The following is a 21,015-nucleotide window of genomic DNA, read 5'->3' on the forward strand; positions in this document are numbered from 1 at the left end:
GTGTGCTGCAGGCGGAACTCTGCGGCGGCAAGTACCTCCCTGTGGGTTGGCGGCAGTCGCTGCGGCCTGGGCTTGCTGCTGGCCACCTCCACAGGGTTGTGCGGGTGCCTAGGGTGACCGGCCGCCTGGGTCACAGTCAGACCCGGGTAAGCAGGCTACGTGTTTCTTTCCGTGATCCCTCGGGCGGTGGTGGTGGCGCCCCCCGGGAGACGAAAGCCGAGCCGGTGAGGCACCGGATAACCGGAACTGTTTGGTCTCCTATCCACTGCCCAGGACTGCGGGCCTTCCTTCAGGGCGCGCAGCGGTTTTGCTAGTCAATACCCCAACACTACTCGAGTGCCCCCACATTCTTGTGCTTCAGTTTCCCTCTCCTCGCCTATCAGGTCTTGCCCAGGTAAGAAGCCCGCCGACAAGGGACATTTTGCAGCACATGAAGCTTTTCAAAGGTCAGATTTATTAAAGTATAATTTACATACAATAAAGTACAATTGGAGGAGTTTGACAAGTGCATAGGCTTGGAATCATCACCACATTCTAGATAAGTTAGTCACATCACTCCCAACTCCCATCGGGCCCCTTTTCCGTCTTCTTCCCCACCCCGCAGGCACACAGAAGGTAATGAACAGTAACCTACTGGATTGTGAGTTCTTCCAGGTATTACACCAAAGAAATCAGTCATTTAAACCGCCAAGCCCAAAATACACCGGGAAAAAGGACTTTAGTGAAACAATTCTCAATATGTAGAAAGCCAGTTTGTGGCCTTGTGGCACCATTAGTAGGTACATTTCAACAGTCTGTTTCACAAGTGCTGGGATTAAGTCCCCAAAAAGGCTACTTACACTAGAAAAATTATTTTTGCACAAACACACTCCTTGGGCCTTAACTCGTATCTACTAAATCTTTCAAGATTCTTTCAAAAGGCTCCATAGGCTAAAGAAACACTGCCCTATAGCACTGCTAGTCTTCTAAAGCACACATGGCTTTGGGTTCATAAAGCTTCTTAAAGTGTTAGTTTTGCTAACAAAATTGGCAAAATAACTAAATATATAGGATTTGGTCTATACTTCTGTTCATTTCTTGAGTTAAAGGTAGAAGAATACCAAAGTAATTTTGGCAAATAAATCCTCTCCCCCCAAATATCTTGTCAGCTACTGTACTTGGAATACTTTTATTGCTGTATCAATGTATTATTTATCAGGCTCCCCTGGACTGAAAAAATAAACACATTTCTAGAAAACAGTAGCTTGAAGTGAATTCCCTAGGATACCTGCAACAGTCATGGTCCAAATGAAGGCACTGTCTTGTGATGTTTGAAATTCAAATAACGTTTATTTAAATTGAAAAAATTAAAACTGCATTTATAGTCAAAACCCTTTTGTTATGAAAATCATGGGTATTTCTAGGTTAAGGCAGAGATATTTCTAGGTTAACAAGACCAGATTTGACTTTGGACTTTATTCTTTAAACAAATTGTAAAGAATGGAGGAAAAAATAGGTTATTTACATAAAATATCTACATATGTACTGAGAGGTACAGATTTGGTGACAGAAGAGACTTAAGTACATGCTGGCATCTCAGAAGCAGTTCTCGAAGAGCTTAATTTTATTTTCTTGGATTTTAAGAATGCCTAAGATCCTTCTTCATCCTCGATCTTGGGAGCCAAATAGTACTTTAAATGTCCCATATCTGCAATTTTATACTCTACAACTGAAAGAAGACAGGAACATAGTTAATTATTGGGAAGGACTACATATACTACCTACAAAACAAGGTACCTTGTTTTACCTACAAAAAAACTTATCTTACCAAGGGGTACATCTGCAGACATACTGAGTGTTACTGTAGGAGAGAGTGGAGTGGCTTTTGTAAAGAAGTTCAGGTATCTCAGTGCAAAAGTTAGCTGAACAGGCTCATTCATCTCTATGGTAACCTAAGAGAAAACAAAAGATTAATCCTATTGAGAAACATCAAGAAAAATTGCACGCATGTTTAGAATATACATTTAAAAACAAACCAAAACCAAAACTTTAAAAAAAAATTTTTTTTTAACGTTTATTTATTTTTGAGACAGAGAGAAAGCATGAACAGGGGAGGGTCAGAAAAAGAGGGAGACACAGAATCTGAAACAGGCTCCAGGCTCTGAGCTGTCAGCACAGAGCCCGATGCAGGGCTCGAGCCCGCAGACCGCGAGATCATGACCTGAGCCGAAGTCAGATGCCCAACCAACTGAGCCACCCAGGCACCCCCAAAACTTTTTTTTTTTAAATGTTTATTTATTTTTGAGAAAGAAAGAGAGAGAGAGAGAGTGAGAATGAGCAGGGGAGGGGCAGAGAGAGAGGGAGACAGAATCAGAAGCAGGCTCCAGGCTCTAAGCTGTCAGCACAGAGCCCGACTCGGGGCTTGAACTCACAACCCACAAGATCATGACCTAAGCCAAAGTCGGATGCTCAACCGACTGAGCCACCCAGGTGCCCCCAAAACCAAAACTTTTATTGGTTACTTTGGAGAGTGGTATGAAACTAATTTTGAAGACTGATAAATAAAGCAAAAGAATCAAGTATTTAGTCTGCCTTTCTCGTATTAACTGTACCTCAGGTAATCCAATTATGTGTTAAGAGAAAGCTGCTCTTCATGGGAATATTTCTAATAAATGAAGAATGGAATGTGTTAATACATTACAACCCTAATGGCAAGGATTCTAAACAATTATTATGGTTGCTAAAACAATGTATCTAGACACCTCATGCCTACTAGAGGGAGGCACACCACCATCTATAAAGTATTCTTACTCCCAAACACTGAATATTAAGCCTCTAGAGCTGGAACTACCAGTTTATAGGAAATACAGGTTAGAGGAGCATATTAATTGACATAAGGGATACAATGGGCAAAATCCAGAGTTTGGGAAAACTCAATGACAAAGGACTTGCTTCAACAAATTGTAATGGGGGGGTGCACAGAGACTGAATGGAGAACCAATAGATTAAAATAAATTTGTGGGCCCATCAACCAAACTATAATGTGTACAGCCTATTAAAATCTTGATTCAAACAAACTTCTAGGGGCACCTGGATGGCTCAATTGGTTAAGTGGTCGACTCCTGATTTCAGCTTGATCTCACAGTTCAAGACATAGAGCTGATGTACTGAACATGGATGGATCCTGCTTGGGATTTTTCCCCACCCCCCCCCCCCCCGCCCTTCCCCCACACCACACACTCTCTGGCATGCTTGCACTCTCAAATAAACATAAAAACACACACACACACACACACACACACAAACCCTGAAATAATCAAGGAAATAGGAAACACTGAAAAATTCCTTAATATCAAAGAATGTCATAAAATGTTTATGCTTCAGATATAAAACATATTTATAGAAGAACTAATGTTTGAGATTAAAACAAAACAAAAAAAAAAATCCAGATTGGCAGGGGAGTTATTAATTCAGAATTAGCCCCTGGACTTTTGTTAGTAATAGTTTTAAGTCTTCATTTAAACTTGAGTTTTACCTTCATTTAAACTGAAGGTTGACTACTCATGCAAGGGACTAGAAAATAGTATCTAATATTTACTATAAACTTACATTGTCAGACATGTGTTAACCACTTTGAATACGTTACCATATTTAATCCTAATAATCCTATGGAGATTTCTAGAACCTTCGATGGTCCTTTCATTTACAGAGTTAACTGATGCTTTGGTTCAAAGGCTAGCAAGTTTTTTTTTAGTAAATTACAAAATATTAGTTTATAAATACTCTAAGGATCTTAAAAAAGCACCCAATTTATAGGAAAACCTTAATTTAAGGATATTTAGTAATTAGAGTGTTATTGCTAAATGGGGGGAGTTCTCTAGGCCCCCTATTGGGCCTTCCATGCAGAAAGTTAATATAAAGATCACATAAAGAGCTCCTAAAAGGTAGATTTTTACCTCCAAGTAGATACTTCTGTTGATTTACAATTACCTTGCTATAGACTGAATGTTTGTGTGCCCCCCCCCCCCCCCACTCATTCATGTTAAAACCAAATCACCAATGTGTTGGAACTTGGAGGTGGGGCCTTTGGGAGGTGCTTTGTGCTAGTACCCTTATATAAAAGAGGCCAGCTCCTCTGACCCTTCCGTGAACCAAGAAGCAGGTCCTCACCAGACACTGAATCTGCCAGTTTCCCAGCCTCCAGAACTGTGAGAAATCAATTTCAGTTGTTTATAAGCCATTGTCAATGTATTTGCTATAGCAGCCCAAACCGACTAATGTTAAGCAGGGTTATAATTCTCTTCAAAGTATTTTGTTTACTTAAAAACTTACAGCTTCCTCCTCTTTATCGACATTACTTGTTTGTGACAACTTAATATTTCCATTTCCTAGTTCTCCACTTGCAGAAAACTTCACTCCATCTTTTGCACAGGAAATTACAACAGCATCTCCAATATGACTGAGATCTCGGCATATACGTGCAAATTCACCAGAAGGCATCTTTACTACACAGCTATACTCTTGTTCCTATTTAAAAACAAACAAACAAACTTAAAGGTCAGTTGCTGGAAATTAAAGATTTGGCATCCTCACTTTCTGAAGACTCAGCATGTAGACAAGAATTCAGAATTTAAGATTTCCTGATTACTTTGAAATATCACTCATTGTGTGATTTCTTAACACACTCTAACACTCAAAAAAATAAATGCAGATATAAAACAAGTATATAGTAAGAATCATAAGAAAACTAAAATTAGAGTTTAGACCTGTAATAATAAATGCGCTATCCAGGGAAAAGAGCCTCCCCTAATCACCCTCCAAGGCTAAATCAAGAGGGCATTAGCCCATGACATATAAACAATGATGGATGTTGTAAGCAGGCCCAACTACTTTCCAAAACAAGACAAAAAATATTAAGCATTTTCAACATCCCAACATCTCTTCTCTCTTTTGATTTTGATAAACCTAACCTTAATGAATTTGTTAGTATAGCCCTAAAGTATACTCTTTAAAAAAGGGGGGTGGTGCAGGGGCACCTGGATCACCCAGTTGGTAACCGTCTGACTTCAGCTCAGGTCATAATCTTGTGGTTCCTGAGCTTGAGCCCCACATCAAGCTCACTGCGGTCAGCCAGTCAGCACAGAGCCCACTTCGGTTCCTCTACCCAACCCCGCCCCTCCCCTGCTTTCTCTCTCAAAAAATAAATAAAATATTTAAAAAAAAAAGTCTTTAAAAAAAAAAAGGAGGACAGGTGCCTGGGTGGCTCAGCTGGTTAAGTGTCCAACTTTGGCTCATGGGGTTCTTTCCCTCCCTCTCTGTCCCGCGCCCCCATTTTCTCTCTCTCAAATTAAATAAACTTTAAAAAAAAAAAAAAAAAAAAAAAAAAAAGCATGGAGGTTAATGCAAATATTCATTTAGCGGGAATGAAATGATCCATTTTAGAGTACTGTAGTTTAATGACATTACAAATGACTCAGTACTAAAAACCCCACTTTGGAACATGTATCAGCAGACATATAGTTGTTGGGAACTGGGCTTTAAATTGTATTAACAAATATAACTATCATGACTTGTGTACAGTACACTCAGGAAATTTCATACTCACTGGAATTCCAAGTTGTTCAACATCTAAATCCATTAACTTCATTTCATAGTCTGAAACCTTTTCTTGGTCTACCAAAAGAAAGCAGATTGAAGAAAAGCATGTAAGTTTATAGCAGTGATGTAAAGTTTTACAAACATTACCTTAAATTTCTCACAACTTTGAGAAATACTTAACACTGCATTTAAATTTCCTCTAACTTTGTAGAAGAGTATGACTTACTTGGAGCTTCGAATACAAGTGCCAGGGTGTCTGCATTATCTTCCGCCCTTAGTGTAATGATGTCCTCATTGCCAGCACATTTTAGTATTTTGGACATGCTAGAGCACAGAAGACACAGGATTTAAAACTGACACCACGTTCTCAAGCTCGTTAATTGCTGACGCAATTAAAACAAGGAGTTGCCATTTATACCCATTAGGCCGTCCAGCCATTTTGGAGTGCAATTTGGCAGTATTTATACTTTAACAAGCACACACCCTACCAGTAGCAATTTCAGTTCTGGACATAAACAAAAGAGCAGTATTTTATGAACTGCAAATCCTTTTGGTAGGTGAAGCAAATTATTGGGTCGTTACGATCATTAAAAATCTAAGATACCCATTAAAACACACTGCATGTAGTCCGGGTATTTCTCCTAAGCCTTAAGATTTAAACATGGTTATGTACTAGACAGGTAGCGACCAAAAAGTTGCAAGCCACTGCCCTGGAGAAATTTTAAGTCCAGAAACTTGGGGGTGCTCACTGAAACTTTGTAAGAATAAAAGACCGGAACCAACCAATTGTCCCTAGGTAGAGAGACAGAACTAGGGCACGCTCTAAGTCAATCAAGCCATAGATTTCTCATCCAAGGCCGCCAGGACCAAATGGCCAAAGAACTGTGCAAGTCTCTTCCTGCCACCGCAGAGAAGCCGTCATTTTCCCGCCACCACCCGCTTTGTGACTTTGGCGCGGAAAGAGCCGGTTCGCGCTGCTGCCAGCGCGGGCTTTCCGAACCGCGCGCTCTGCTAGATCCCGCCCCTCGGTGTCGCAGGCCAATGAGATGGCGCAGATGGTCCTTGTGGGCCAATGAAGGCCCGGCTCACGCGGGCGCTCCCGCCAAGAGCAGGAGATGGGGGTGCACCAGAGCCCGGCTCTCGGCAACCCCAGGGCTCACCTGGTGAGGTTCACACCCATGGCCAAGTTGCGATCGCAGCGGTATGTGTCGAAGCCCTCGGAACGCAGGGTGAGCTGCACCAGGGAGACATGGGAGGAGTCCATGCTCTGCAGGTTTACGCCGCTCGAGCTTATGTCCCAGCAGGCCTCGTTGATGAGATCCTTAAGTGCCTCCAGCACCTTCTTCAGGATGGAGCCCTGGACCAGGCGCGCCTCGAACATGGTGGCAGAGTCGCAACGACGCGGCTACAGGCGAAAATAAGGAGGAAGTTGTAGCCTGCTTGGGCGTCACAAGGTAAGAGCGAGCCTGCAAACGCACAAGCGAAAGCCGGAGACCCAGGAAGATAACAACCAGCCTGCTGCGCCAGCAACCGTTTAATACAGCCGCGTCTGCGAGCGCGCGCTCTCCGCCTCGGCGCCCGTATGGACACGTCACCACGCTGCTCCGCCCACTGCCCGGGCGGAGAGACTCCAGGGCCAATAGTGCCCCAAGTCTGCAGGTAGCCCGCCCTCCCCGGACACCCATTGGAGGATTGGGTGCGGGGTCGGGGCAGGAGCGCGGCGCCTCCACCTCCTCTAGAACCACTTGCGTTTTTCCCCTGTTCTGGAAACCCGGACGCTTGGCTAGTGTAGGCCTCTGTGAAGGCCAGGCCCAATTCGGGGGTGGGGGGTGGGCTTTGAGTTAGTTTTATGTTGCCTCCTCAATCTCCCGCTTCAGGAGTAGAAAGAATTTAGCCGCGAAAGTGAAAGCAAGACACAAATCCAGCCTACCAGGAGTAAAGGGCGCCTTGCAGCCTGAGGAATTAGTTGTTTTAAATGTGCATTTTATTTTTGCTATTATCGAGGTGATGTGTTCCTAAAAGTCAGTAAAGAGGTATACAGTTATGACTACAAAATCATCTCGCTCCCCCCGCCCCGTACACACGCACACCAAGCTCGTGTCATTTACTGTATACAACTTTTCTAGGCTTTTTTTTTTCTCTACAAATACACATTTTTAAAAAACAAAAGTGGATTTATACAGGAAACTTCTGCAATGTACTTGGTAAGATATATTTAATTTTATGCCACGAACATCTTTATATCAGCATTTCTTAAAAAGAAATGCATGTAACCTAATTTACCAATTTCTTGTAATTACAAACACCTTTGAGCATTTAGCTGATTTTTATGAGATCGACTCCTTGAAGTAGCATACACATTAAAGTTTTGATAAATGTTACTAAATTGACCACTGAAAGACTGCAGTTTACCTTCCAACCAAGACTGTGAGCATGCTCTTTTCTCCATATTTTCCTAACAGTGGATATTAGCAATCTTGTTTTAAAGTCTATGCTCATTTTTGTGAAAATTCCAATTTCTAAATTAAAAATTTGTTATAGATTGGACATCTTTCATATATATTTCTTGACCATTGTATGTTTATATCTTTTCTATTAAACTCTTTTTCCTGGGGCACCTGGGTGGCTCAGTGGGTTAAGCGTCTGACTTTAGCTCAGGTCCTAATGTCAAAGTTTGTGGGTTTGAGCCCCACCTGGGCTCGCGTGCTGAGCGCTCAGAGCCTGGGCCTGGAGCTGTTGCAAATTCTGCCTCTCCCTCTCTCTCCCTCCCCTGCTTGTTTTCTCTCTCTCTTTCAAAAATAAATAAATATTTTAAAAAATAAGTTCTTTTTTCCTATTGATTATAGGGACCACTTTATATATTAATCATTTCCCCATTTCATATATTCTCCCCCATTTTGTCATGTTTCTTTTGCTTTGCTTATAGCATTTCTCTTTAGTTGTGTTTGCTATCTTATCTTGGTCTGTAGAATGTTTTTCTACTACATATCTTGATGTGGATTTAGTTTTATTTATGCTGTCCAGGGAGTTTTGTGTCCTGAATCAGAAGATTTATGTATTGCATCATATCTAGAATATTCTCAACTCTTAGGGCTTCACATATTGCCTTTCCCTACACTATTCTCTCCCTCTGGCAATTCTATTGGATGAATCTATTTCATGGAAAGTAAGATACCTCGAAGTATAATGCACCATTATTTTGTGTAGCACAAGAAAAAAATATAAAATGTTAAATGGTCACACAATACTTTATCATTTAGAATTTCTATTTTGCAATTGTTGAAAGAAATTTTAGTTTATTTAAAATATTTGTGTTGTATATTACTCCGTGTATACATAAAAATACAAAATAAATTAAGACATTCTTAATATTTCTCCACATTTAGTTTCTCACAGTTGCTAATACTGCTGTTTTTCCATATGCTAGCATACTCTGTTATCACAGGTGTTGATGATGCAGGCATTCTCAAGAGTGCTACTCTCTGGTCTCTGGAATCTCTTCCAAGTCTCTGCCACCCACTTGTAAATTAAAGAAAAAATTTTTTTAAGTTTTTAATATATATGTATTTAAATTTTTTTTTCAATGTTTATTTTTGAGAGAGACAGAGACAGAATGCAAGTGGGTTAGGGGCCGAGAGAGGAAGACACAGAATCTGAAGCAGGCCTCAGGCTCCGAGCTGTCAGCACAGAGCTGGACGCGGGGCTGGAACTCACCAGCTGTGAGATCATGACCTGAGCCAAAGTCAGTGCTCAACTGACTGAGCCACCCAGGTGCCCCAATATATATATATTTTAATGTTTCTTTATTTTTGAGAGAACACGCACATAGGTGAGCATGCGTGGGAGAGGGGCAGAGAGAGAGGGTGACAGAGGACTCCCGGCAGGCTCTGTGCTGATAGTGGAGAGCTTGACGTGGGGCTCAAACTCAAGAACCACAAGATCATGACCTGAGCCAAAGTCAGATGCTTAACCAACTGAGCCACTCAGGCACCCCATAAAAATGTTTAAGTCAATTTATTTAAAGTAAAACAAATAAGGAAACAGTTCACCCATTTCTCCCACTCCCACCCCCGACCTCTAGCAACCACCAATCTGTTCTCTATTTGTGAGCTTGGTTTTGTTTTTGTTTTAGGTTCCATGCAGAGATCATATGGTATTTGTCTTTCTCTGTCTGACTTATTCACTTAGTATAAAAGCCCTCAAGATCCAACCATATTGTTGCAAACAGCAAGATTCCATTCTTTTCTATGGGTGAATAATATTCCATTGTGTAAATACACATATATATGTATCATAATTTCTATATAAATTCATCAATGAATACTTAGGTTGTCTCCATCTTTTCAAGTTAATATTTTCATTTTCTTTGGATTAATATCCAGAAGTGGACTTGCTAGATTATATGGTAGTTCTATTTATATTTTTTATTATTTTTTAATATTTATATTTTGAGAGAGAGACACAGAGAGACAGAGACATAGTGCGAGCAGGGGAGGGGCAGGAAGAGAGGGAGACAGAATCTGAAGCAGGCTCCAGGCTCTGAGCTGACAAAGGAGCTTGAACCTACGAGCCATGAGATCATGACCTATGCCAAAGTCAGACACTTAACCGACTAAGCCACCCAGGTACCCCTGGCAATTCTGTTTTTAACATTTTGAGGAACGTCCATACTGTTTTCAATTGTTTTTAACATTTTGAGGAACGTCCATACTGTTTTCCATTGTGGCTGCACCAATTTACATTCTCTCCAACAATGTGCAAGGGTTCCTTTTATTCATATCCTTGCCAATACTTGTTATTTTTTCTCTTTTTGATAATAGGTGTGAGATGATATCTCATTGTAGTTTTGATTTGCATTTCCCTGATGGTTAATGATGTTGAGCATCTTTTCATATGCCTGTTGGCCATCTGTATGTCTTCTTTGGGAAAATGTCTATTCAGATTTTCTGCCCAGTTTTTAAATTGGATTGTTTTTTGCTATTGAGTTGTGTAAGATAGTCCTTTATCTGTTACATGATTTGCAAGTATTTTCTCCCATTCAGTAGGTTGCCTTTTCATTTTTTTGATGGTTTCGCATTTGTAAATTTTGATACTGGCACCTTCTTACTTTATGTATGATCAACTATTCTTTTGCATATATTTTAATATCAAAACGTAATAGTTTCATTCATTTGTATTTTCCTTTCTTATTCTGTTTGCAAAATGGGGAATTCTTTGCAAAATGGGGAATGTGTTCCCTCCAGGAACTCGGCTACTCTGTTTCTTTGCCTTTTGCTTACATAGTAACGTTTGGTTTAATGCCAGATCTAAGTGTAATGGATTTGAAGGCATTTTAAATGGCAATTAAATTCCACCCATGTCGCACCCACAGTGCAGGTGATCAGATGAAATGAAGACATATGAATGACTACGATCTGTGGTCAGAGAAGGCCCTCCAAGGTAGTAGAATTTTACACAAAATCTAGCTGTTTGGAGAGTGGAAGAAAGAGTATATTCGGCTGGGGCGCCTGGGTGGCTAAGCGACTTCAGCTCAGGTCATAATCTTGGGGTTTGTGGGTTTGAGGCCCCCGTTGGGCTCTGTGCTGACAGCTCAGAACCTGGAGCTTGCTTCAGATTCTGTGTCTCCCTCTCTCTCTGCCCTTCCCCCACTCACACACACTCTCTCTCTCTGTCTCTCAAAAAATAAACATTAAAAAAAAAAAGCATTCTAGGCTGAAAGAATAGTATGTTGAAAAGGACAGCACACTTAGAAGATGTTCACATAGTAGTTTGTTTTAGAATTCAAAGATTTTTTTTTTATGGGCAATTTCCCCCAGTTTTATTGAGATATAATTGACATATAATAGAACTCAAAGATTGATATGTCTAGAACACATTGAGAAAAGGGGAGTGTGGTACAAGATGAAGCTGCAAAGGGAAGCAGAAATGAGAGCTTGGAGATTTTGCAAGTGCAAGGGAAAATTATCAGAAGGTCACTGACAAGATCTAATTTGTTTTTAGAGGATCACTTCAACATCTGGTAAAGATGCTATTCCAATCAGCGAGAGAAACAATGTATTGATTATCAAACTCATTAAATGTCTAGGAAATAATAAAGCTATAGACTCTTCCTAATAACTCTTCACCAAAATAGATTCCAAAATAAATAGATTAAAGAATTAAAATTCAAATGAATGGAGGTGCCTGTCTGGTGAGTTGGTACAGCCTGTGACTCCTGACCTCAGGGTTGTAAAGTTTGAGCCCCACATTGGGTGTAGAGATTACTTAAAAATAAAATCTAAAAAAAAAAAAAAAAAATTTCAAATAAATGTAAACCTAAAAAGATGTGTAGAAGTCTTCTGGTGATTATGAGATCCTGCTATGGGTTTCTAGATATAAAAGGAAAAACCTCATAAAACATAAGAAATGGCTACATAAATTTAAAAACAATTTTTTTAATGTTTATTTATTTTTGAGAGACAGAGCATGAGTGGGAGAGGGGCAGAGAGAGAGAGGGAGACACAAAATCTGAAGCAGGCCCCAGGCTCCGAGCTGTCAGCACAGAGCCCGATGCGGGGCTCGAACTCATGGATCATGAGATCATGACCTGAGCCGAAGTCAGATGCTTAACCAACTGAGCCCCCCAGGTGCCCCCCTTTTTAAAAAAAATTTTTAATGTTTTTAATGTGTTTTTTTTTAATTTTTAAAAATGTTTTTTTAAAACATAAGTTTTTAAACTTCAGTATGCGTGAGAGCACTGTGTTGGTTTCCACGCAGAGAACCTAATTCAAACTTTTCACTTTTCAAGAGAAAAGGTGACTTTATCAAAACAAAAGCCGAAGTAGGTAGTTTCCAGTGTCCAAGGCTCAGTCTTAGTAAGTGTATGGAAAAAATGGTTACCCACATTAATAAACAAAGGAAAGTTAATTAAAGGGAGACAGAATTATAACCTACCAATTAATGAAAATTGTGTTAATATTTGTTGATAGGAAGAAATCAAGGAAGTGGGCACTTTCATGCGTTGAAAATAGGAGTATAAATGGTTTACTTTTTCTCGTAGGAATTAGGTAATGTGTACAGAAAGCCTTCAAATTTTATTTATTCTTTGACACACAAATTCAAACTCCAGGATTTTTTCCTGAAGAAGTAATGGGGGTACTTACCAAGATGAAGCATGTTTATTTCTTGTAGAATTATTAAAAATTCCTCTGAGGGGCGCCTGGGTGGCTCAGTAGGTTGAACATCAGATGTGGGCTCAGGTCATGATATCACATTGATGAGTTTGAGCCCCACATCTGGCTTTGCGCTATGGGGAGCCTGCTTCCGATTCTGTCTCCCTCTCTCTCTGCCCGTCCCCTGCTCACTCACGCTCAAAAATAAACAAACATTAAAAACAAATTATAAAAAAAAAAAAAATTCCTCTGAAAGTGGAAATAACCTTGAGGTCTAACAAAATACCGTTAAGTAACAAAATGCTGTTATGGTAAATCTGTAAGAATACTAAACGGTCTTTGAAATACCATTCTCAAAGGGCATATAATGATAAAGAGAAAAGTCAGATTATGAAATGGTATAAATAGTAGTATTCCAATTTTCTAAAATTGTTATATCGAGGTATAAGTGCACAGAAAATAGAATGAAAATGCAATAATGTAAATAATAACAACAATTATGTGTGGCTGGTGATACCATAAATGATTGTAATGTTTTCCATTATATGTCTCTGCATTTTCCATTTTATTTTTCTGCATTCTTCATCAGATATGTATTGTTGATCAGAAAATGTTAATGAATGTTGGGAGAGAAAAATGCTGTAAACTATTTTATATAATTTCTGGCAAATTTCTTTACAAGGTGGTATCATGTGTGAGTGATTCTCGATTCTAGCTGCCCATTAGAAACACCTAGGGAGCTTAACAACAACCAAAAAGCCTATTTCCTCTAGGCTCCATCTCAGAGATTCTTATTTAGTTGGTCCAGGGTGGGCCCTCCATTAGTATCTTTTAGAAGCTCTCCAGGTAATTCTAATAAATAATGAGGCCTGAGTAGTACTGTCTCTCACCATGTGTGATCAATAGATGAATATTAGCTTAAAGCTCCTCCATGTAGACTGTTGGTTTGAAAAAAATCAGACCTACAATTTGCCGAGAGGAAACTGACATTATAGTTTAAATGGACTAATGATTGACTAAGTTTGTGGGAGGGCAGGATTTGCATTTTTGAAGCTTTAAGAAGTTTGACAATTCTGCAGAGTGCACTCGTAATTCCATTTTGCATGTTGCCTCATTATACTGAGTAAGGTTTCCCTGAAAACACTCGTCAGGCTAAGAACTAGAAAGGCGATATGGAGGGCAAGATAAAAAGCAGATAAAGCCTGTATTTGTTTATTGACAATTTTTAAAAGAAGTTACTGTTTAAAGAATTATTAATTCTTCCGATGTAATAGAAGAAAATTCTTCAGGTAACTGAAGAATTATCTTGCTTGTACCAATGTAGTTTTCAAATATCAGAAAGGGGGGAGGTGTTTTTATCGTAGAATAATAATTATAGCAATAGCTGTCCACTTACACTGAGTTCACAGTCAGCCTGAATATTCGGGGGGGGGGGCGGTTTAAGAATCTCTTGTTAGTGACCTCAACTAATCTAAGTAACATCTAAAAATAATGGAACTAATGAAGGAATGCAATGAAAAAGTCACTGTAAACAAGATATGCTACAAGCCCAGAAGAAATGACCCTAGGGAAAGAGCTATTATGAGGATTAGAAAAGAAAAATCAGGAATAGAGGAGGAGGTGTAAGGTAATGTAAAGGAACAAAATCTTTCTTCAGGCTGGAGATAAGGGGAGATTTTTAAAAATTTCTTTCTTTTTTTTTTTATTAAATTTAAAAAAAATTTTTTTTTTTTTAACGTTTATTTATTTTTGAGACAGAGACAGAGCATGAACAGGGGAGGGTCAGAGAGAGGGAGACACAGAATCTGAAACAGGCCCCAGGCTCTGAGCCGTCAGCACAGAGCCCGACGCGGGGCTCGAACTCACAGATCGTGAGATCATGACCTGAGCCGAAGTCGGCCGCTCAACCGACTGAGCCACCCAGGCGCCCCTAAAAATTTCTTTCTACAGTTAAGAGAGAGCTAGACCCTAAAGCTTGCCTAAAGGCCTATTAGTATGACTTTCAGAGGTCTGAGTACCTGTTCCCTGCTCTCTACAGCACTGATTTCATTAATGTACTTGGTCTAAGATCAGTTAGCCCGGCAGGGCTGAGAGCAATGGCTGAGAAGTTTGTTCAGGCCAAATTGTAGGGGCTTATCTACCCTAGTAATCATACTGTCCATTCTGAAACTCTGATTTGTATGCACAGCTCTCCAGCCTCCTTTATATTAGGCTGGGTTTGAAAGGCAACAGCTGAGCTGGAAGGACTGCTGTGATGCTTACTTCTCAGTTGTGACCTTTCAATTATGTAAGTACCCTAACAGTAATGATCTGGATACAAACACCTGCTGTCTCAGAGGATGACCTTGTTGGCTCTCTGTGTTGACATCCTTCTACATCCTTTAGATAATAAACCTTGGTTAATTTACTCAATACGTGTCTGGTGTTTAGATGAAGAAGTAACCGCTGACATTGGTCAAAATGGTGGTCACACAGTCCTCAACAGATTAAAAGAGTTTTAAAATTACCATTAGTATGTTATTTACTTTTATAAGTAATAAAAGACAAAATACAAAAGCAAATTTTTTTTAATGTTTTTATTTATTTATTTATTATTATTTTTTTGAGACAGAGAGACAAGAGTATGAGCAGGGGAGGGGCGGAGAGAGAGGGAGACACAGAATCCGAAGCAGGCTCCAGGCTCTGAGAGCCTGACGCGGGGCTCGAACCCACGGACCATGAGATCATGACCTGAGCTGAAGTCGGAGGCTTAACCGACTGAGACACCCAGGCGCCCCAAGCAAAGCTTTCTATAAAGTATGGCTTAAAAGGAGTGGTCTGTTTCTCCCCTTCCCCCCCCCCCCCAAAAAAAAAAAACCCACCAAGTATTTGTGCAACACTGTTGGTAGAAAACAAAGCACACCTAGGAGCGCCTGGGTGGCTCAGTCGGTTAAGCGACCAACTTTAGCTCAGGTCATGATCTCGTGGTTGGTGAGCTCGAGCCCCGAGTTGGGCCCTGTGCTGACAGCTCAGAGCCTGGAGCCTGCTTCGGATTCTGTGTCTCTCTCTGCCTCTCCCCTGCTCACGCTGTCTCTCAAAAATAAATATTAAAAAAAAAAAACAAAACACACCCGGATTCAGTATTCCTCCATACCTATTTTACTGTCACTCTCAAGCACTGTTAACAGGAGCTTGGGAATATACTTATACAAATCAAGGAAACAACGCCTTTCTCAGAATTTTGGCTACTTCATCCAAAACTAGGGTCAAAATTGCTAATACGAAGTTGCAACTCCTACGTGTGCAAGTTTCTCTCGCTAAATTACAGTATATTTATGGGAAGGCATCCCATTTCATACTTGTTTTACATCACTTACAAAGCAGAAAATAGGAACCGCTGAAAGAAATGTTTGAACCACACAGGTATGAATGAATTTAGGAAGGCAGGCAGTATGTACAATGGTTATCGTGGACTTTGGTAACAAATAGATCTATGTTCTAATTCCTAGTGGGCACTTTCTAGCTGTTGAGACCTTGGTTAAATCATTTTTCTCTAGAACTTTTAAATCCATTCAAGTACCAAGGATGTGTCAGGTACTTCGGGGATGCACTGTGAACGAAGAAGGCAGCATTCCCGTCCAAGAAAAGGTCTTTCAACAGTCCAGAAGACAGAAGTTTGAAACGCCGTGTAAGAACTCTGTAAAACGAAAATCATATCCACTTCCAAGCAGATTGAGATAGATAAGGCGATTACGTAGTTCAGTGCCTAGCATAATTAACACTCAATAAGTACTAGAGACAGCTTGGAGAGGCAAAGCCGACTTAAGTTTGGGTTTCACTTCCTTATCACGTGAGTCTCTCCTACATAGGTGGGCTCCGCAGGCCTTTCCACTCAGGGCCTAACAAGTATCTGCTTATACGTGTGAGGGACGCGCCCCGGTTACAGAGGACGCGAAACTAAGATCAGCAAAACACCACCCACACAAGAACCTCGAGGCTCCCACCTCTAGCCCCCGGCTACCAGTTTTACCTCTAGGATCCTGGGCGCCAGCGCCAGTCGACCAAGGTCAGGCCCGAGCTGCCATTGGCTAGTCTCCTTCGGAAACACACGCCTTTTCCCGGTTCCTCACGTTGATAGTCCAATGCACGCCTCTCCGCTCCTCTCGGCCCCGCCCCTACCGCCCCGCCTCCCTGGCGGATTCACGCCATTGGTGGGTCTCTGGGGCCGTGATGGCGGCGGTGCGCGTGCGCGCTCGCTCCAGGGCCGCCCTCTCGAGAGGAGCTAGCGGGCGGGTGGTGGAGCAGGCTGACCGTGCTTCGCCTGGGTGAAAGGGCGGCGGCAGCACTGGGCGGGGCAGAGTTCCACGGCGGGCGGCAGGGCTGTGGTGGGTCCTGCAAGCGGCTCAGGCGGGGCGGGGCCGGCCCAGCGGAGTCCGCGCGCGCCCGCACTGAGCTGCCCGCTCCGGCGGCTGCGCTGCTCGCCTGCTGCGGCGTCGCGCCGGGGTCTCCAAGCATGACCGAGCTGAGGCAGAGAGCGGTCCGCGAACCGGACGCACCGCCAGAGGACAAGGTAGCGGCGGCGTCGGAGTGGGCGCGATGGGCAGCGGCGTCCCCCGCAGGTTCGCGGGGCGGGGGGGCGCGCTGGGGGTCGTCTGGCTCTCTGACCCTTTGTCGTGGCCCACGGCGGCCCCGGGCCTGGGTAGCGCCCAGGGTCTTTGGGTAGGGGCCCCGGCGGAGCGCGCATCAGGGGGCGGAATGTCCGGGCCCCGGGATCTGGTTGGGGGGTGGCATCTCCCGGGCGCAGGAGGGAGCGCGCGGGAGGTTGCGCGCGGCCACCTGCCTCGCAGGGTTGGTTGGGGTTCCCCTCCAGTCTCTCACCTCCCCGAGGCCTTCCTGGTGTGGAGACGTCAAGACCCCGTAAAGCCTTCTTTGGCAGGAGTCTGAGGCTCTCTCCTCTCCTTTAAAATGTTATTTGGTCAGGGAGGCGGCTATCAAGACAAGGCCATGGGCTTTGCTTCTTAGGAGATTTAAATCCTTTCTTGAAAGTTGAATCCCGTGGCTTTCAATTAAGCAGAGAAGTCTCTTGACTCGTCTTCAGCAGGTGATGGAAGGTATACTCCCCGTATATCTTCCTTCCTTCGAGAGTGGGCATTGATGGGTTAGAGCAGGAAGGTAAAAAAAGAGGCCATCTTGGTGGGGATGCAGCTGGTTGGGGGGTGAGGGATGAGGGGAGTAGACACCTCCGACTGAAGTGCAAGATTTGTGTAGGGGAGCTGAGGAAGGTGGAGAGTGGTTTGTTCTGTGGAGGTGGAATGACAGCCTAAGGATTGGGACTTCGCGGTAGTATTTCGAGCTTCAGGAGCAGTGTATTTGGTAAATTCATCTGGCAGTGATGTGTAGAATGGACCGAGGGAGCCTGGGCCGGAATCGAAGACACTGGTTAACGTGGAGGTTGCCAGTGTGTGACCTGCACATGTTTGCTTTGGTTGACGTGCTATTTTAAAAACCAGAAGGTTTCTCCCAACTTTCTGAACTTCGGGCCTATGTGGAGAGTTGGAGGGTCTGCCGTCATATTCCCACCTGATTAACGTGGGGCTGGAGCTGAGAAACAGCAGTTCCCACCAATCCCTGTTGCCCTACACCATGCCTACAGCACCCACTTATGTATGTTGCTTGCCTGGTAACTGGAGGAAAGGGGCATTAGGGAGACGCCAGGAAGGAAGAAAACACAAGATTTGGTGACAGTGTTAACAGAGCAGTTACACTAGGAGCAGTGTTTTGGGTGAAAGATAATAGGGTGTTAAACAAGTTTTTGTTCTTGACAGTGGATCGTCCAAGGGCAGATTTTGGAGAAAATTTAGGGCTTTATCAGAAGTTTAGGAGTCACTTGCAGAGAAACGGTACTTTGAAGTCTCTTTACCTTCCCATTAAATGTTCTGGTTGGGCCTAAAAGAACTCTGTGCTACCCTGCTAGTTGGTGAATATTCAAATGTTTGTAGGTGTGTAGCCCTGTTTAAGGGTGAGAGATCAGACCTCATGTTAATGGGACTTTGTGGCCTAAAAGGTGAGAAGAGAGGGAGATAAAAAGAAGGCATGATAGCCAGTGGGTTATAATTTTTGAAAAGCTATTTGTAATAAACATACTTACTGGTGAAAACAAAACCGCCTACCCACGACCCTTGGGATTATGAGGTGAAAGTTTTTAGCCTCCCCACCCAACTCCTTGGGTCCACCTCCCAGAGAAAAAGTGCCGGTTGAGTCTTAATTACTTTCTCCTTCCGTGTTTTTAGGTAGGGAGGACAGGAGGAGCTGTCCAGCTAAAGATACCTTAAATTTTCACAGCTGCACTTAAGCCACTTATACAATGACAATGCCTGGGGTGGTGAGCTCCACTAAGTGCTTGTTCCTAAATCACAGAGGCTACTGCATTCAGTTAAAAGCTGATTGATGTAGTCCATTAGCCCAGAACAGGGCACTCAGCTCCTCACCCAGTCGCTCAGTATTTCTGAACTATCACGTATGGTATTTTTAATAATAAAGGTACAGTTTAACAACCGTGAAATGTTTTCTTTGCCTTTGATGAATGCATATAGTAGAGTCTTTAATAATATTTACTCTATTTCAGAGTTTGAAACACCTATTTCCGTGACTCTGGCTTTGCTGACATTCTTGTGTTAAAACAAAATTAGAAGTAATAAAACAAGTATATCTCTTTAAAAAAAATTGAATTGTGAAATGAGGACTTTCTTATTTCATGGTAGAAGAATCCAGAAAATAATACCAGGTCAATTCATTAAAAGAACTGGAACAAATTTAAAAGGCTCTTTAAAATGTTCCAGTTGCTTAACGGTTGTGGCAAAATTGTTTTGTAAATAAGCAATCATTAGTTTCAAAATAATCTGGAGAATGTGTTTATTAGAAGTCAGAAGGTATTTTGTTATATTTAGCATCCTAGAATGGAATTTTCAAAGCCAATTGCTAATAAAGGAAATGTTTTCCTCTGGGAGCCGTGCTTATAATTTTAAAGTCCCAAAAGCACAGTATTGTTGCCAAATTTAAGAAACTTGGAATTTAAGCTTTGGGAATGATCCTCTTTCCGCCCAACCACGTTTTTCCAATGGAGGTTAGAAAAGAAAAGGGTGAAACGTGGGCCAAAAGATTGGCATCTTACAATTTATGTTTGGGTTGACATTTCAGGAGACTTTGTTTTGAAGGTTAGAGTGAAGGCTGCTGTATTTAGGTGCTAGAGTGCTACTTAAATTAGAGCTTTACTTGTTTCAAAGCTTCCTTTGATGGATGAAACCAGAATGGGGAGGAAATAGTGACATCATTTGGAAAGGGGCTGTGCCACTTTGAGCACAGCAGGGTAACTCTGAGCAAGGCACTTGTATGAACACCTCAGTTTGTCCATTCCTAAAATGGGGGTGATAAAATTAGTATGTGCTTCATAGGATATTCCTGTGGATTAAATGAATATGCATGTTACGTAGGGTAGGGCAGGAATTGTCACATTGTGATAATGGGTTAGCTAATGTTGTCTTTGGCTAAAATACAGTTTTATAGAAAAAATAATCTTCACCTTCCACTCTTGTAAGATAATTAAACCATCAAGTTATGAGTTTTTGGAGTAGTCTTTCCCTATTCATCACTTTTTAAGGAAAGTGTTACAGACAGGGCTTGGCCTTCCTTGACCTATCTTTTGACTTCATTTTCTTGCTGAATTTTTCAGTGCTCAGAAACACAGGCTGTAGAAGCAGCATCGCTATATGCAATTATCTTCCCTTTACTGCACTAACTATAATATGTTTTAGGACAGTGGTTAGTAATTAAAAATGTTTTATTGATTTTTAAAAAAATGTTTATTTATTTTGAGAGAGAGAGCACGCAAGTGCCCTTGAGTGGGGGTGGGGGTGAAGGAAGGAGGGTCAGAGAGAGGGAGAGAGAGAGAATCCCAAGCAGGCTCTGCGTTGTCAGCACAGTTCCTGATACTGGGCTCGATCCTACAAACCGTGAGATCATGACCTGAACAAAATCAAGAGTCAGATGCTTAGCTGGCATGCAGGCTCCCCTGTTTTTCTGATTTTTAAGAGTGAACTACTGAAATAATATCTTATTTTAAGAGCTATAAAACTACAGATGTAGGAGAAATGCTGTATTTCAACTTTTTTTTAACATTGAGAAATACTTTGGTATTGAAAAATCAGTAAACTTTAACTATGGTTCTTCTTTTTTTGGTTTTTTTTTTTACGTTCATTTCTGAGAGACAGAGACAGAGCACAAGTGGGGGAGGGGCAGAGAGGGAAGGAGA

General features: G+C 41.8%; 2 protein-coding genes across 3 annotated transcripts in view; one reads left to right on the plus strand and one right to left on the minus strand.

Moving 5' to 3' along the window:
- Positions 1–433: 433 nt before the first annotated feature.
- Positions 434–7,156, minus strand: PCNA (proliferating cell nuclear antigen). The gene is made up of 6 exons (XM_019462609.2): positions 6,738–7,156; positions 5,804–5,901; positions 5,585–5,652; positions 4,312–4,506; positions 1,808–1,931; positions 434–1,708 (listed from the first exon to the last, which is right to left on the minus strand). The coding sequence occupies exons 1-6, from the start codon at positions 6,956–6,958 to the stop codon at positions 1,629–1,631; spliced, it is 786 nt and encodes a 261-aa protein (XP_019318154.1). The 5' UTR covers positions 6,959–7,156; the 3' UTR covers positions 434–1,628.
- A 9,825-nt stretch (positions 7,157–16,981) lies between these two features.
- The window catches only part of CDS2 (CDP-diacylglycerol synthase 2), a 56,534-nt gene continuing 52,500 nt past the window's right edge, over positions 16,982–21,015 (plus strand). The window contains exon 1 of one of the 2 annotated variants that reach the window (XM_019462602.2): positions 16,982–17,277. In XM_019462602.2, coding sequence (XP_019318147.1) covers positions 17,221–17,277 — 57 coding nt within the window. In that variant the 5' untranslated portion in view covers positions 16,982–17,220. Of the gene's footprint in view, positions 17,327–21,015 lie in introns of both variants that reach the window. The other variant, XM_019462603.2, reaches the window with a different exon arrangement.

The sequence above is a fragment of the Panthera pardus genome, unplaced genomic scaffold, assembly GCF_024362965.1.
Source record: "Panthera pardus isolate Hobbes unplaced genomic scaffold, ASM2436296v1 HiC_scaffold_25, whole genome shotgun sequence".
Taxonomy (NCBI): Eukaryota; Metazoa; Chordata; class Mammalia; order Carnivora; family Felidae; genus Panthera; species Panthera pardus.